Below are 16,830 nucleotides of genomic sequence, written 5' to 3'. Positions count from 1 at the left end.
CAGATAGTTGAAATTTTCACAGATGATTTATTTCTGTTGCCGCTATAACAACAAATACTAAAAAGTACGGAACCCTCGGTGGGCGAGTCCGACTCGCACTTGTCCGGTTTTTTTTTTATTAACGACCAGTGAAACCTGTGTCTAAACGTCGGTAAATAAAGGTAAAATAAATTCGCGATAAACCCGTCTATAAATGTGAGTTAATATCGACTATCACTACAGTTAAAGAGAATTTGAAATAGAGGAATATTGTCAAAGTAAATTATGTAGTCAGTACATTTACTTCAAATGATTAACACAGTTAAATGTTCTCTTTGGTTATAGCAAAGGCTATAGTCAGGACGTTTGGGTATTATGTGTCTGTGTGTGTGTGTGTGTGTGTGTGTGTGTGTGTGTGTGTTTGTGTGTGTGAGTGTGTGTGTACATATGTGTGTGCATGTGTGTGCGTGTGTGTGTGCGTGCGCGCGTGTGTGTGTGTGTGTGTGTGTGTGTTGGGTGTTATGGCAAACTCACCAAGCCATGTGACAGCGTCTCGAACGCTCTGCACTGAGCCCAGTACGATTTCAGCATTAAGCATGTCTGGCAGCTTCCCCACGAGCTGAGATTCTATCGGTAGCTGCTGATTCAGGAGCGACAGGTAGTATTGCAGCTCGGAGTGGTTGGTAATCAGGATGCCTGCAAATAAATATAGTTTTTTAGTTCTAAACAAATTATAATTAATAAGCTTTACCGCAAATCGCAACCAAATCGGCCAAGGCGTTTTAGAGATGAATGAGAACATTCATCCGTACGCATAAACAAGCAGGTTCCTTCGGTTCCTCGGGGGTAAAACTACTAATAAACTTTATATTTGTTTTATTTCATAGATTACCTTAGCTTAGGTGCATACTCGTTGGCGGGTTTACTAAAGAAACAATTTAAATAGTATAAAAAAATACTAGCCAAGTGCGAGTCAGACTCGCGCACGAAGGGTTCCGTACCATTACGCAAATAACGGCAAAAAAATCACGTTTGTTGTATGGGAGCCCACTTAAATATTTATTTTACATTGTTTTAATTATTTGTTGTTATAGCGGCAACAGAAATCAGTGAGTCACATCATCTGTGAAAATTTCAACTTTAATAATAATAATAAATTCATTTATTTCAGATACATGATCCATAATTACACAATTAACAAATAAAACACACTGATTATATATTATGTACATTAAAATTAAAATTAGATTCAATAAAAAATAAATAAAAATAATAACATTAATTTAAAATTTAAACTAAAATCACTTGGTCAGTTAGACGCCCTGTGCAGCTTATCCCAGTGAAGCTGGAAAGGGCCGTCTAGGCGCTCTGCCACCGTCTGAAGGAAGCTATTCGGGCTGCCACGCAGGCGCCTCACCAAGGACGCAACGCGCTTGCGCATTATGGCATGGAAACCAACTTTCTAGCTATCACGGTTCATGAGTTACAGCCTAGTGACAGACAGACGGACGGACGGACGGACAGACGGACGGACGGACAGTTGGACAGCGGAGTCTTATTAGTAATGGGGTCCCGTTTTTACCCTTTAGGTACGGAAACCTAAAAATTAAAATTTTCCGACACTATTTACCGAGGATTCAGGTTTAGAAGTAAGGCCAAGAAAAACATATCTATTCCAGATAAAATAGGGAGTTATGACAACATTATGAATATTACCTTCTCCTTTAGTATCATACTGCGGCCGGCCTGCTCTGCCCAACATCTGCAAAACGTCGAGGGCGCCCAACTCGCTCCAGCGACCCTTTTCTGGGGAGTACACCTGGGTCCCCTTCACTATGACCGTGTGGGCGGGCAAGTTGACACCCCACGCGAGGGTAGCCGTTGATACTAGGACCTGTAATTAAAAGGGTTATATGTAAGAAAAGGCAAAGAATGTGTGAAGCGCTGGTGGCCTAGCGGTAAGAGCGTTTGTGATTCAGCGAAAAGTACGGGAGGCTATAGAAATTAGTCGTCATCCGAATTTTAACCGTGATTGTGGTTGGTCAGTGCCTACAAGCTGGAAAACTGTTTTGGGTACTACGTCGGTGGACAGTGTGGACGAACCATTAGCGAATGACGTAGTGAGTGTTGTGTGCAACCCATCATTTGACAATAATGCCATAAACGAGGGTAGTTTCTCGCCCCCCCCTGCCGCCACCGGCGCCCGCGCCTCGTGCACGGGCGCGGAGAGCTGCGGCGCGCAGTCTGCGCCGGGCCGTCACCGTAAACGCAAGCTCCTGATGACACTCATCGGTACGGAGTGAAACATGTCGAGCGTTTTTCGACTTAAAATACGTGAGTGACCCGTTTTTAATATATTTAATATGTCTGTGTTTCACGGAAGTTTTGTTATTAAAATAGGCATCCACTCAATTTCATGTCTCTCTAATTGGACAGCTTTTTTCCATAGTTCTCTGCGAATGGCATCTTGTGGGAATCTGAATGGAAAGTAATGTAAAATGACAATACCAAATTTGATTATTAATTTGTAATAACTAGGTAGTTTTTTTATAGCTCCATCTCATGAAATAAAAAAGGAAAATACAAATCTGTAAGAAGGAATTTATTACTACATTTATAATTATATAGAAAATACCTAAACCAACCACAAGTTAATAAAATAGTCTACTTCATTTGGCATAACACCATCCCTATTATCCTCGCAATTTAAAAAGTCGTATGTTGTTATGAAAGTCGTATGTAGTTGTTACGTTTTAGCTTAGCACGGTAGTATTGAAAACAAATCGTCATGTTTATTCCAAATTTTACTGAAGTTATCTGTTTACTACAAGTGAAAAGTGATTCCACTGTCCTTGGTATGAACTAAAATAACTTCTGCACCACTTCACGACACATGAAGATATTTTTAATTACAAAAAAACGTTGTTTTTATAAATCAATTTAGCCATTTGTCACTGACTGTCATCTCGGTCGTACTGAGATTGCCAATCGAGCAGTTTGTAAGTACCGCCTATCGCGGGGTAGTTTGCGTTGGGTCATAATTGAGCGCACAGAATACTTCCATGTATATGCGTTCACTGCTCCCATACAACAAACGTGATTTTGCCGTTTTTTGCGTAATGTTACGGAAGCCTTCGTGCGCGAGTCCGACTCGCACCTGGCCGGCTTTTTTGAACTGGTTTGTAATTGACAACCCTACCACTACAAAGTTGTTTACATTTTAAATTGACACATGTCATTAACTTGACTTTATATTAAATGCTCGGATCTACTTGCTAGGGTTGAAACATGCAGATTTTTGCACTAATGTTTAACAAACTTTATCTCATAAACGGTTAGAAATATTAACGTGATTAATAAAGTACGTAGCCTAAACGATTCCCCGTTTGCATAAAAGTCCTTCGTTCTGTTCCACCCTATGACACAAGACTATGTTATATGCTCTGGCAATATGTTACGGATTTCGGTCGCTTGCTAAGTGAATACTGTACAATCACCTGCAAAAATATGTTATACAACGAAGGCCGCAAAAATATCTGACACGATCTTATTTGTAGAGCCATAAGAACGTGTCACATATTTTTGCGGCCTTAGAAGAGTAACATACTATTGCAGGTGACTTGTTTATATTTTACTGAGTGTAGTAGTTTATTACCTGTATATGTCTGTCAGCGAACAAATCTTCAACAAGCGTACGGTCGACGCGGCTCATACCGGCGTGATGGATCGCGAACCCATACGGCAGGAGTTCTCGTAGCTCAGGGTTCTTTACTTGGTCCGCTTCTGTTCTGAGTACTTCTGTGCTGGCTGAGCCTTCCCTGTTAGGCAAAAACACAGCATTATATACACAGTAATTCACAGTATATCCTTGTAGGGCCTTGGGTTAAAAATGAGGATACTCTAAAAACTATATTATTTTTTATGATCAGAAGATTGCAATATAGAAACAAAACAATAGCTTCTGGGCTCAATTGAGTGTAGAAGAAAAATTAAAATATATTAGAGTCGGGAATGTTTTTATTCTAATTTTTTTAAGACATTCTATAAAAATATGATTATGAAGATGAACGTGTTTTTCCCCGCAATCATTATTATTAACATAATTATATACAGATTGGTCCAAACCTCGACGTCCAAAAATTTTAGATTCCTCACGTCGTGGGCTATCAGAACCCCATGTTACCCGATTTTTCGTAGTTTTCGAGTTATGATTTTTTTTAACTTTGTTAAGAAATTCCGGGGTGAAGCTTTGCTTTGCCTTTATGCCTACTAATAATTGTTTATTTATTGATGATATTATGATTACATATTTAAGATCTCGATGCTATGTTCACATTATTTGTATATTTTCGTCAGTTTGTTATAGTGGTAAGTATAGATTGTTTAGCTAGCGAAATAAAAGGTTTAGGTACCTGAGGAATTGTCCAAGCGTGTCCTTCTCTAAGCACATGTCTCGAATAGCCCTCGCTGTTTTTCCTGTCTCCTTACGCGAATGTACAAACACGAGAATCTGAAAGAGAACAAATATATCTATTTTTTAGCTTACTTTGCTTAATCTTAAGTGGGACTGGCCTGGACATGTCTGTCGCATGCTCAGAAAGGTGGGCCAAAATGACTGAGTGGGACCCACGGAACACAATAGACGGTGCAGGCCGGGGTTTAGGCAGACCGAAAAGGAGATGGCGGGACGACTTGGACGCATTCTACCCCAAATGGTGGGAAAATGCCGATGACAGGGTCGAGTGGAGAAAACGAGGGAAGGCCTTAGCCCAGCAGTGGAACAATATAAAAAAAAATATTGTACATTGCATAATATTTAGTTTTTATAGTGTTTGTAATCTGTCTTATGTACAACAAAGTGTTTACATACGTACATAAATTACGAAAATATCATTTAACCCCTCAACTCACTTCGTATTTACAAAAACTTTCACTTCCACTCTAGGCGTCTTTGATTTTTCGTACAGTTTGTATGAAATATTGTGAGCGATAGCGCGCCCGCGGGACTTACGCCATAGGTTAGACGTGACTTTTCTCAAAGCTCATACCTAAACTACTTGCACTCATAAAATACAATACTTGTATCTTGTACTATTTGTAGAAACCACAAAAATAACTTTGTAATAGCATATATTTATATGAGATTACAAACTTACTTATGCAGTTTTTATATCTTTAAAACGTGACTGATGTTTATTAGATTATTAGGTTTTGTATGGCTTGATAAGCTAAAAACTACTCGTGTTTAAAATTGAAAGCTTGCGGGTCTGCTAGAATAGAAGTACCTTAGAATTATGATGATCGTGAGCGAGTGTGTCAGTCAGGGATGTTACGGAGCTCCGGTTCCGTTTCCGTTAAGGCGGAACTTCCGTTTGGTATTACACATCCGTTTCTGTTCCGGTTCCGTTATGTTTGAAACGGAAGTTATAACGGATGTCAATGCTTCGCGCGGCGGCGGCGTACATCAAAAACAAACAGGTTCATACCAGTCATTCGCTCATCGCCCCGCTTGCCACGTGCTACGCTAATTTGTTGTTTGTTTGTATACTTTGTTTTATTCGTGTTATTAAAATTAAAATCGGTTGTGTTCTGTTGTGTACTGACTACTGACTGTGTGTAGTGTGTGTGGTGAATGTTAGTGTGTAAAAAAACGCACAATGAAGCCGAAATCAAGTTCGATTTGGAACTATTTTGATGAAGTTAGTGGGGACACGGCTAAGTGTAAACTTTGTCTGAAGGTTTATTCTAGAAAGGGGAAAACGACTACATCGTTAAAAAGTCAGGCTCCGATTATGGTTCCGGTTCCGTTGCCGTTTTCGGTTCCGTTTCCGTTTTCGGTTCCGTTTCCGTTTTCGGTTCCGTTAAACTTAATTAAAAACATCTGTTTCCGTTTTCGGTTCCGATAAAACCACATCCGTTACATCCCTGGTGTCAGTGACAAAACTAAGGAACTTTGATGTGCAATCATTCTTAAACTACAAGTTCAAATTGAGTGTTCTTGGGAGTATATCTAAGCCATATTATGCCCTATATGTCAGTGAAAATTCAGGGTTCTAGCTTTAGCCAACACAAAATTACAGGACGTTGAAAATGGCCTGAATGGCTTCGAGAAAAGGATGGTCGTGCCTATATGTTTTGCTCGACTTGGCAGTGTCCCCACTACCGTGCCCCCAGATTTTTTTGGCCTATTAGGATTCAAGTTACTTTTGTCTGAAACGTCAATGGCATGGAAAAAAAAAACAAATTTTCTGCCGTATCTAAAAATTCCAAGTTTCGATTGGCGTTTTTTATCAAAGATTGTCAACTTGGCTAGGCTCCCTGCCAATGCGATATCGCAGGACTCGAGTCAGTCGAGTCCCGAGTTAATAGAATGAATCAAGATAAAGTATTACTCGTACCTGATTCCTCCCTGCGTGCTCCATGGTCTTCTCGTAGACGATGTCATTCATCACTTGGAACCGCTTCAGCGCTTTCTTTTCTGTCACGCCGATGTACTGTTGCTCCAACGCTACCGGCCTGGACACACACAGACACAGAATAAATAATAGTACTAGGTACAGAAGACTCACTCTCTAACAAAACGCGTCTGTTACGATCAGGACAGATATGACCGCTAGGTGGCGACAGCGCCTCGCGCTGCTTATGGCTAGCCACCAAAATTGGTGTGGAACGGATGTACTTTTAGCTACCTGTAGCAAAGCGACGAAATCGCGGAGTGAGCCACGCCTGACACAGATTAATATTATAATTAATTTTGAATCTTAAACCAGTATCAAGGAGTATTTTTTATTTAGAATTCCTAAGTGCCTGTTTAGATAATTTTGAGAAAAACAATGAGTTGCCTGTTATGTATATACTTTACAAGCTTGCGTATTCTACATGTGAAACTTCATGAAAATCGGTTCAGTAGTTTATCCATGAATATATGACGATTTAATAATATTCTATAAAATATTACTTTCTTCCAGAGTCACAAACAACAAGATAGAAGTAACGAATAAAAAAAAATACAAAAAGATCATGGCAGCGGTGGGATTCGAACCCACGCCTCCGAAGAGACTGGTGCCTTAAACCAGCGCCTTAGACCGCTCGGCCACGCTACCGTTGGCAAGGCAGACGAAATTAGCTGTTACCCGTTACGTCACAGAGTTATGTATTGCACGTGACGTAATACATAGTAATTCTATATTGACCTGCGTATGAAATGAATAGTCGGGTGGCCGACTACATGAAACCCTACCTGATAAAAGAAAAAACCGGACAAGTGCGAGTCAGACTCGCCCACAGAGGATTCCGTACTTTTTAGTATTTGTTGTTATAGCGGCAATAGAATTACATCATCTGTGAAAATTTCAACTGTCTATCACGGTTCATAAGATACAGCCTGGTGACAGACAGACAGACGGACAGTGGAGTCTTAGTAATAGCGTCCCATTTTTACCCTTTGGGTACGGAACCCTAAAAATTGAATATACGTATTCTGTAGGGGTAGCTGTCTTTTAGCTTAGTAGCTTCAACTCCTGTTGGTCGGCCGCGGCTTCGAACCTGTACCTTCCCTTCGAACCTTCGAAACCTCATCGAATTATTGCATGAAACTTGTATGGTAAAAAAATATATAAAAATAGTAAATGTAATGAATACCTGAATGAATTATCGAAGTAGAACAACCCATGCTCAGGCTTCACTCTAAGGAAGGCGGCGACGTCCGTGTAGTTCGGCAGCGTAGCTGACAGACCCACCAATCGGACCTAGAAAAAAAAACATCGTTCTTATACAAAGAAATATTATGTCACACAACAAATATTTGTTTCGAAGGGTCGTATGATGATAGTACCTATTCTATAAAAATGCCAAAAATATAATTTACAGTACATATGGTCCTATTTTCCCGCACTAGTGCGTAAAATAGCACTTTTCGTGTGTATATCAAAAGTTTAAAGGGCCATATGTACTGTAAAACGTTGTACGATACACGTGCGAATAGGTAATTCGCAACTCGTGTCGATTTAAAACACTCTTCGGTCGTGTTTTAATTTATCGCCACTCGTTTCGAATTTCCTCTTTTCCGCACTTGTATCGTAAATAACTATTTTAGCACAAGCTTTTATCGCTAACTGTACTGTTAGCGATAAACGCTTGTGCTGTTGTGTTACTGACGCCTTTGTGCGGACAAAGGGTTTACTTTTTTAAATATTACTGTACATCCCGTAAGTTTGTCTATATGACCTGACTGGAGTTTTCCTCTCATCTACTCGAAGGTTAGCTGGAAAAGATCCCTTACAGGGATAAGTTCACCTTTGCACAGTCGCCCACACTGTTAACTGTACATCGCTGGACCTTAAGCCTTTTGTAATAAGGTCCACCGATGTACAGTTAGGAGTGTTGCTGTCTGTACTTCCATTACTGTAATTTATTTTTCTCAAAAATGGACGGCAAAGTCGAGTTTGACGTCTAAAAAATAGGTCGCGAAGCGCGTAGTTTATGGTCAGTCAAAAATTAAAAAGTTAAAAACATTGCAGTCTCGATTTTGGGACTGCAATGTTGCATACAAATTCCATTATTAGTCGAGTTCCAAACTTTTTAAAAGTTGAAATGGCCATATCAAATGAAGGCACAGGCCCATTAAACAGCCAAACAGATGATTAGTACCGCGACTATTTAGCTGTCTCAAATAGGTTGGCGTATTTTCGGCAGTAAAATACACTTCTATTTTTTTATTAAAAAAATAAAAAGGCGGCAAAGCTAATTTTTTCAATTGTTTCTACTTTTTTCTGTGAAAATATATACGTAAGAAGGTTGCTTCTGTAAAATATTTCTAAAATATGTATATTTCTCGCACCATTTTTGAGAAAAGCACTATATATGACTCGGCTGGAAGGCTACGTGCTGGCTTCGGATTCAATTAAACGGACTCCCAAGGTCGTCCGTTTAATACGAATCCTCAGCCTGCAAGTAGCTACTTCCGAGCCTCGACAATAATGTACTATTTGTAAACCTGTGTTGTGTACAACAAAGTGATTACTATTACTACTACTACTAATTCAATGGTTATAATATTACCTCCTCCTGAGTCTGCTCGACCGTCCTCAAGGTCCTGGCGACCAGCGCCTCCAGCACCGGCCCTCGTTCGTCGTGGAGTAGATGCACTTCATCTATTATGATCAGCCGCACCAGATTCGTGAACGAACGCTCACCACCTGCGGAAAAACATTTGTTACTAGCCATATCTGTATATAATGTATAGTATAATATACTGGTAGGCTAGAAAAAAAACCATAATTTGCATGCCTATAGATTTATTGGCGAAATGTGCGGAACTTACAAAATTGCAAGTTAACACCTTATTTCTGTACCTACTACATTTCTAGCAAATGAATTTCTATTTCTATTTCATGAGATGAGAATTTGATTTTATTTATACGAGTACACATTTCTGTTCTATCCGGGGCCCGTTTCTCAAAAGCTTGTAACTTGTAATACAAGTGGAAGTCCCTTACTAACAAAAGCTGTCAAAAAGTGACATCCGCTTGTATTACAGTTACAAGCTTTTGAGAAACGGGCCCCTGAACCAATATCTCAGTTTTTTTCGTACACTAAAATGTTTACTAATTATACTTGTACTTTTTGCCAATCTGGGTCTCATCTCATTTTGAATTTATCACTTTACATAGATATTGACGACCGGTCTGGCATACAGACATCTGATCCTAAAAACAAACCTGATCGATTGATATGCACTACATTTGTATATGCGTCGACACAGGTAGAATTCAAAACTAACCTTTTCTAGTAATGATGTCCCACTTTTCCGGCGTGCAGACGATAAGCTGGGTGGCTTCAATCTGCTCCCTGGTCAGCTGGTGGTCGCCGGTCAATTCGGACACCTTCAAGTTGTAGGCCGCTAAACGCTTGCTGAAGTTACCCACCTGCAGATAATAGGGAGTATTACTGCAATGTTCTGCCGCCAGAGTGCAGCACTAATTTGTTTAGTAAACCATAAAGTAACTTATACATTGGCCTTAAACAGTTTTTTGACAAGTTTTCACTATGACATTGATGCACCAACACCAATGCGGTTTGTTTACAGGTTGATTCGGTAAAATTATGTTTTTTGAAAAACTAATTATAGCCAGCCTTTTATGAATGTAGTATGATACCTTTGGGTATGGTGCTTTACGCACGCTAGACATACTTAGGGACATATTTCATGCAAAAAGGGGGGGGTGCGGCAGGGGGAGGGAAGGGGACGCTAGCGTGGGTAAAGCACCATACCCAAAGGTATCATACTACATTCATAAAAGGCTGGCTATAATTTGTTTGTCTTCCCCATACATTAGAACACAACTTAACCGAATCAGGTGGCTCACCGCGAAACGCGAAAATCAAAATGTCTTTATCTGCCTCTCTACCGATCGAATAAGCCAGAGTGATAGAGAGGCAGAAACCGAACTTCGATTATCGTGTTTCACGGTAGGCCATATGATTGACCTAGTGACGCATGATGTGTCATTGGTGATGTCAATGAGGTTTGTTTACTGTATGTGCCAGTGGTGTCACCTACGCAGAGCTTTGCCTATAGTTCGTTTTTTTAGCATTAGAAATAAGGTAAACAATCTTGATGTATCTTTTAATTGAAAAACACATTTTAAAAATAAGTTACGGCAAATATGTAACAAATATGAATCTAGTACGATCATTTATATTCTTCTGCTTTCATAAGTAATAGTTACTGATTTTAAAAAACGTTTTTCAATTATAAGACATGTCAAGATCGCTTACCTTCTCTCAAGTTCTTTCTAATGCTAAAAAAACGAACTATAATATTCCCTATTACTAAATGTAAATCTATCGGATATCTGGCCGTATTCGAACGAAGCTTCTAAGATGTCACTGCGATACGATACCGATCTGTTAGTGTCAAAAGTGACGTATTCGACTGAAGTAATGAGGATGCAATTACCACGCATGCAATAAATATACATATGAATTACGAATTATGCTACGCTAGATGTCGACTACGAAATAACTCGCGTTTTGGCACAGAATATATAATAGCACTAGGTACAGAAGACTCACTCTCTAACAAAACGCGTCTGTTACGATCAGAACAGATATGGCCGCTAGGTGGCGCCAGCGCCACGCGCTGCTTATGGCTAGCCACCAAAATTGGCGTGGAACGGATGTACTTTTAGCTACCTGTTGCAAAGCGACGAAATCGCGGAGTTAGTCACGCCTGGTTTTGGTAAGAAAACTGATGTATGAAGTTACCACTCTTTCTTTTTTTTTTTTTTTTATATGAAATAGACATTTATTAGACAACAATGTTAAAATAATACTTACACAAAACCTTAAACTAACAACTAAATACTAAATATAAAATATCTCTCCCAAGCTACCCGCTTCTGGAATGGACCCTAGAATGCTGGCGGCGTTGCTCCTTTGAACCGCCAGACTTAATCTTTGAGCCAAGAAGGAGCCCGCCCTGTGGTCGCCCGAGACGCCTATTAGCCTGACCGACACTTCCTTTATTAACTGTTTGGTGTCGGTCGACCATGGTCGCAAAATCGTATGTGTCCGTTAGAAACGCATATTTGCGACGCTTTACTTATATTACTCTTCTTGAAGTCGGACGCGTTGACTGTCCCGTCATCGTTGACGTGTTTGCCGACTTCGCGAAGGATACAGAGCAGGGCTACGTTGGTCTTGCTATATAACAGTAACTCACCATCTCCTGCACTAGAGAGGCAATGGGCGCCACGTAGATCATCTTGAAGTCGGACGCGTTGACTGTCCCGTCATCGTTGACGTGTTTGCCGACTTCACGAAGGACACAGAGTAGGGCTACGTTGGTCTTGCTATATAACAGTGACTCACCATCTCCTGTACTAGAGAGCGCATGGGCGCGACGTAGATCATCTTGAAGTCGGACGCGTTGACTGTCCCGTCATCGTTGACGTGTTTGCCGACTTCACGAAGGACACAGAGTAGGGCTACGTTGGTCTTGCTATATAACAGTGACTCACCATCTCCTGTACTAGAGAGCGCATGGGCGCCACGTAGATCATCTTGAAGTCGGACGCGTTGACTGTCCCGTCATCGTTGACGTGTTTGCCGACTTCGCGAAGGATACAGAGCAGGGCTACGTTGGTCTTGCTATATAACAGTGACTCACCATCTCCTGCACAAGAGAGCGCATGGGCGCCACGTAGATCATCTTGAAGTCGGACGCGTTGACTGTCCCGTCATCGTTGACGTGTTTGCCGACTTCACGAAGGATACAGAGCAGGGCTACGTTGGTCTTGCTATATAACAGTGACTCACCATCTCCTGTACTAGAGAGCGCATGGGCGCGACGTAGATCATCTTGAAGTCGGACGCGTTGACTGTCCCGTCATCGTTGACGTGTTTGCCGACTTCACGAAGGATTCAGAGTAGGGCTACGTTGGTCTTGCTATATAACAGTGACTCACCATCTCCTGTACTAGAGAGCGCATGGGCGCGACGTAGATCATCTTGAAGTCGGACGCGTTGACTGTCCCGTCATCGTTGACGTGTTTGCCGACTTCGCGAAGGATACAGAGCAGGGCTACGTTGGTCTTGCTATATAACAGTGACTCACCATCTCCTGTACTAGAGAGCGCATGGGCGCGACGTAGATCATCTTGAAATCGGACACGTTGACTGTCCCGTCATCGTTGACGTGTTTGCCGACTTCACGAAGGACACAGAGTATGGCTACGTTGGTCTTGCTATATAACAGTGACTCACCATCTCCTGTACTAGAGAGCGCATGGGCGCCACGTAGATCATCTTGAAGTCGGACGCGTTGACTGTCCCGTCATCGTTGACGTGTTTGCCGACTTCACGAAGGATACAGAGTAGGGCTACGTTAGTCTTGCCGGCGCCCGTTGGCGCGCACACTAGGAGGTTCTCGTCGGAGTCTAGAGCTGCTTTGGATATGCGGCTCTGTTGAAAAAAAAATGCGGATTATTAACAGCCTCCATCCTGCGGCTGTCGGGAATAAAAACCCTCGTCTCCAAAATTTTACTTACCCCCCACGTTGCACAATGTACTAAATGTCTAATTGACGACCGGTCTGGCCTAGTGGGTAGTGACCATCGGCTTCATAGGCAGGGGCCTATGAAGCCGATGGTCCCGGGTTCGAATCCTGGTAAGGGCATTTATTTGTATGATAATACAGATATTTGTTCCTGAGTCATGGTTGTTTTCTATGTATGTATTTAAGTATTTATATATTATATATATTGTTGTCTGAGTACCCACAACACAAGCCTTCTTAAGCTTACCGTGGGGCTTAGTAAATTAGTGTAAAAATGTCCTATAATATTTATTTATTTAATTGTCAATTTGTCACTCAGACAATAAAGACAAATCGATTGACGTGTTGTAAGTGACGGTTTCACTTGCAACGCGTCATTTTACGGAATAAGGGGTCTCATCACAAATTAAAGGTTCTACCGTGATTGATGACCACAGACAAGACATCCCCCAGACTGAGCATAGTAGCGCTACCCCCTCTGCCACAAATATACGGTAGTTTTACTCCATTTTAGAGTCGAGTGTGTCTTTGTGTGACGCCCGTGTGTTTGAACGGACCAATCACGGCACCGGACTCGCTCACCTCGTCCCCCGCACCCCTGTATTTTTGGCAGCATCGGTTTCATGAAATAATTGCTCTAAGCTCCGTCTAGAGCAGCGGTCGGCAACAAGCGGCCCGCGAACCTCTCGCTTGCGGCCCGCGAGCATCCCTAGCTATTATGTATGTAATATTGACAAACGACAGAAGTCACAAATATTACCAAAGTGAGGCCCGCGTCAACTTCGTTAACTACTATGTGGCCCTTGGCTGCTAAAAGGTTGCCGACCGCTGGTCTAGAGGATTCCTAGTCTATGTTTATGACTGACCTGTATTCTGTTCAACGTTTTGAACCCTTCGAACGCCGGTTGCACGTATTTCGGGAGGCTCTCGACCGGCAGCAGCGTCTCGCCTTCATCGAACGGCTTCGGCTTCAACGCTGGCACGTGCACTTCTTCGTAACCTGATCAAAATACAAAAATGTTCATCATCGAATTTAAACTGTTGTCAGGGGAGTGTCACTACGCAGTTTAGGTACATTTGGCCGGCGCGCCGCCCGGGCAGGGCTGGCGTATGGCAGTGGGCTGCCGCTCGACCGCACGATAGTCGTGTCACGTGGCGCTCGCGCAATGAAGATTCACGGTTCGTGCGCGGTTATAAGTTTCAATTTTGTTGCAGGCGGCGAGTATAGGTATAATTTTATACTTAAATCTGACTTTTGTGAAGGAGTGAATTTTCTGTACGGTAGTATTCTGCGCTGTTGTGAGACATACTAACATTGAATAATTTTACGGTTTAGACTCACTTGTTTTTAGTCACTCGCGCGACATGTTTCGGAGAGCGTAGGTCTCCTTTCTCAAGCACTAACAGTGCGAGCAGCGTTCACACTCGCGGTTTGCTTAATGAGAGAGTGAGACGCAATGACGTTGGACAAAGAAATTGGACAGGTGGAATATCACGCACCAATCACCAAGCTGGGGTTAACCGGTTAAACCTGGAGTTACCATCGTTACCAGTACAATTTGACACTGGGTTAGCGATCTAACCGGTTAATACCGGGTTAGTGGGATGGTGCAAGTGGCGCTTAGTGTCTAATGTACAATCTTTAATTTTAGAACTTAGTAAAGATGTATTTGACAATGTATACCTTTTCTCTGTTTCCTGAAGGACCCAGGAGGTAGCTGACATCTCTTATTGGCCATGAAGTGAGCTCCAGCGGCGAACACCAGCTCTTCAAGTTGTAACATCTGCCTGTTGCCGGCGGCTTGGCCGCTACCGGCCGCTTCGGCTTTGTGGCGCTTGCGGGGCGCTTCGGATTGTTGGGCGCTCTGTAATACATCATTATACATATTAGCTGACATTGCGTAAGGGTGGTATTCCACCTGTCCAATTTCTTTGTCCAATGTCAGTGCGTCTCACTCTCTCATTAAAGCAAAATTTGAGACGCAATACACATTGGACAACGAAATTGGATAGGTGGAATACCACCCTATGAAATATTAGTATCTGTAGCCATACAATGCATCAACCAGAGACCAAGGCAAAATATCAAAACGCAACTACCCCATCTATTCTCTAACTTAACCTTTCGTATGCCTTGTCTCGTATACATACGTACACAACAACATACAATTTGGACTGTTATTTACAGGTTAAAGGTTATTAATTCAGTAGGTAGCAAATTTTTGACAAAGGCATACGAAGGGTTAATTTATCTAATATTAATAGATAATATATTAATAGAGTTAGACCAAGTCTGCAGCGATTTTGATAGCCCACGCAGTGCAAGTGTTATTTTAAACGTCAAACTTCTATCAAATTTTGACGTATAAATAACATTTGCACTGCGTGGGCTATCAAAATCGCTGCAGACTTTTATAGGTCTGACTCTATTCTGCTTTTGTATTAAAATGATCGGCCGGACACATCGGGGCACTGAAAATCTCATTGTAGAATCTTGGGTTTAAAAAGAAGGATTACTGACCTCATCATCTCCCTTCCCAGTTTCCAACTGGGCCAGGATCTTCATGAGGTGTGGCTGCCGGCTCATTTCGTCGCGTAGCGCTTGGCGCTCGCTCTCAGATTGGGAAGAGGCTAGCTTCGTACAGTATAACACTGTAAAAAATAACAGATAGTTATCATACATTTAATTGGCCACCTTATTGAAATAATCATTAAGGGGCCCACTGATTACCAGTTCGCCGGACGATATTAGCCTGTCATTAAACGCAAAATTGGACAGCTCGGAACTACAAACTATTAAATGGAGTGTATTTTAAGCGTAGTTATCACTGACGGAACTAAAAGCAATCTTTGCTTTAGTTTGAGTCGGACCACGTTGAGTTTTCATGCCAAGTGCTACGTCAAATATGGAGCTTATCGGGATATTTTTGCAGTCTTCCGGCCCGCGAAGCGTTCCAATCCGGCCCGGACAGCGGTCCAATCCGGCCCACGGGAGCCAGGCTCCAGGTGTTCACCCCCAAACAGCAGCAACCAGATTCTGAGAGACACGCGATAAAATTCTGAGGCGCAATATGGCCCTCAGGTAAAAAAGTTTGGAGACCCCTGGATTAAGTTAATAATAGTATGTTGTTTTATTTTTATAAATAGGTTCGTGTCCGGAATTTCCCGCAAATGGATCTGAACCTTGTCAATCATAGTTTCACAAACTCTGTAATGCTGAATGGTATTTTGACTCACCAGTGTATCTGTACTTGGTCAGTATCTTGACGAACTCGAAGCAGTCGTAGCCGAGCATCAAAACTAGTCTATTTTCCAAATCACGGTCGTCAGCAGCGTCATCTAGTGCCTAAAACCAAAAAAATATGTTTGTAAATTGTACACAAACATGACATGAAATATGTTGACCTTACTGTATTATCAAATTAAATAAATAAATGATTTAAATGGATTATATCACGTATGTGTGGAAGTGGCCTGAATCGGAAACATATGTGCACATGTACATTGCCAAAGCAAGTGCTACCATCTGCCGTTCTTGTCGGTACGTTTTCTTGTGCATAGTAGGTTCTGCCATCTTGTGGGCTACATCGGAAGCATAAACGACACATTTACGCCTCGCGCCAAAAATCTGACGGCTCATGTGCTGCCCCCTATAGTTCATGCACGCCTCATTCATGGGGCCTATAATAGGGTATTATACTGTATTTAAAATAAATTATTTTACACCATGCATGAAATAAAGCACCAGATAATTATTAGAAAAACACAGATAGGAGTTATTTTTAAACACA

At 41.7% G+C, this 16,830-nt stretch overlaps 1 protein-coding gene and 1 non-coding gene across 2 annotated transcripts in view; both read right to left on the bottom strand.

The window, feature by feature from the left end:
- LOC134803417 (U5 small nuclear ribonucleoprotein 200 kDa helicase) overlaps nucleotides 1-16,830 on the bottom strand; it is a 54,627-nt gene that overhangs the window by 30,933 nt on the left and 6,864 nt on the right. The window contains exons 8-20 of the mRNA XM_063776237.1: nucleotides 16,277-16,385; nucleotides 15,561-15,691; nucleotides 14,724-14,904; nucleotides 13,906-14,039; nucleotides 12,748-12,945; nucleotides 9,761-9,905; nucleotides 9,040-9,176; nucleotides 7,621-7,727; nucleotides 6,378-6,495; nucleotides 4,392-4,489; nucleotides 3,635-3,797; nucleotides 1,696-1,873; nucleotides 514-675 (exon numbers count right to left, since the gene is read on the bottom strand). Of these exons, the coding sequence (XP_063632307.1) occupies nucleotides 514-675; nucleotides 1,696-1,873; nucleotides 3,635-3,797; nucleotides 4,392-4,489; nucleotides 6,378-6,495; nucleotides 7,621-7,727; nucleotides 9,040-9,176; nucleotides 9,761-9,905; nucleotides 12,748-12,945; nucleotides 13,906-14,039; nucleotides 14,724-14,904; nucleotides 15,561-15,691; nucleotides 16,277-16,385 (1,861 nt within the window). The remainder of the gene's footprint in view (nucleotides 1-513; nucleotides 676-1,695; nucleotides 1,874-3,634; nucleotides 3,798-4,391; nucleotides 4,490-6,377; nucleotides 6,496-7,620; nucleotides 7,728-9,039; nucleotides 9,177-9,760; nucleotides 9,906-12,747; nucleotides 12,946-13,905; nucleotides 14,040-14,723; nucleotides 14,905-15,560; nucleotides 15,692-16,276; nucleotides 16,386-16,830) is intronic.
- Trnal-aag (transfer RNA leucine (anticodon AAG)) lies at nucleotides 7,001-7,082 on the bottom strand. Its single transcript has one exon. It is a non-coding gene; the product is annotated as a tRNA-Leu (tRNA).

The sequence above is a fragment of the Cydia splendana genome, chromosome 26 (genome assembly GCF_910591565.1).
Source record: "Cydia splendana chromosome 26, ilCydSple1.2, whole genome shotgun sequence".
In the NCBI taxonomy this organism is placed as follows: Eukaryota; Metazoa; Arthropoda; class Insecta; order Lepidoptera; family Tortricidae; genus Cydia; species Cydia splendana.
This window is presented reverse-complemented; position numbering and strand designations above follow the sequence as displayed.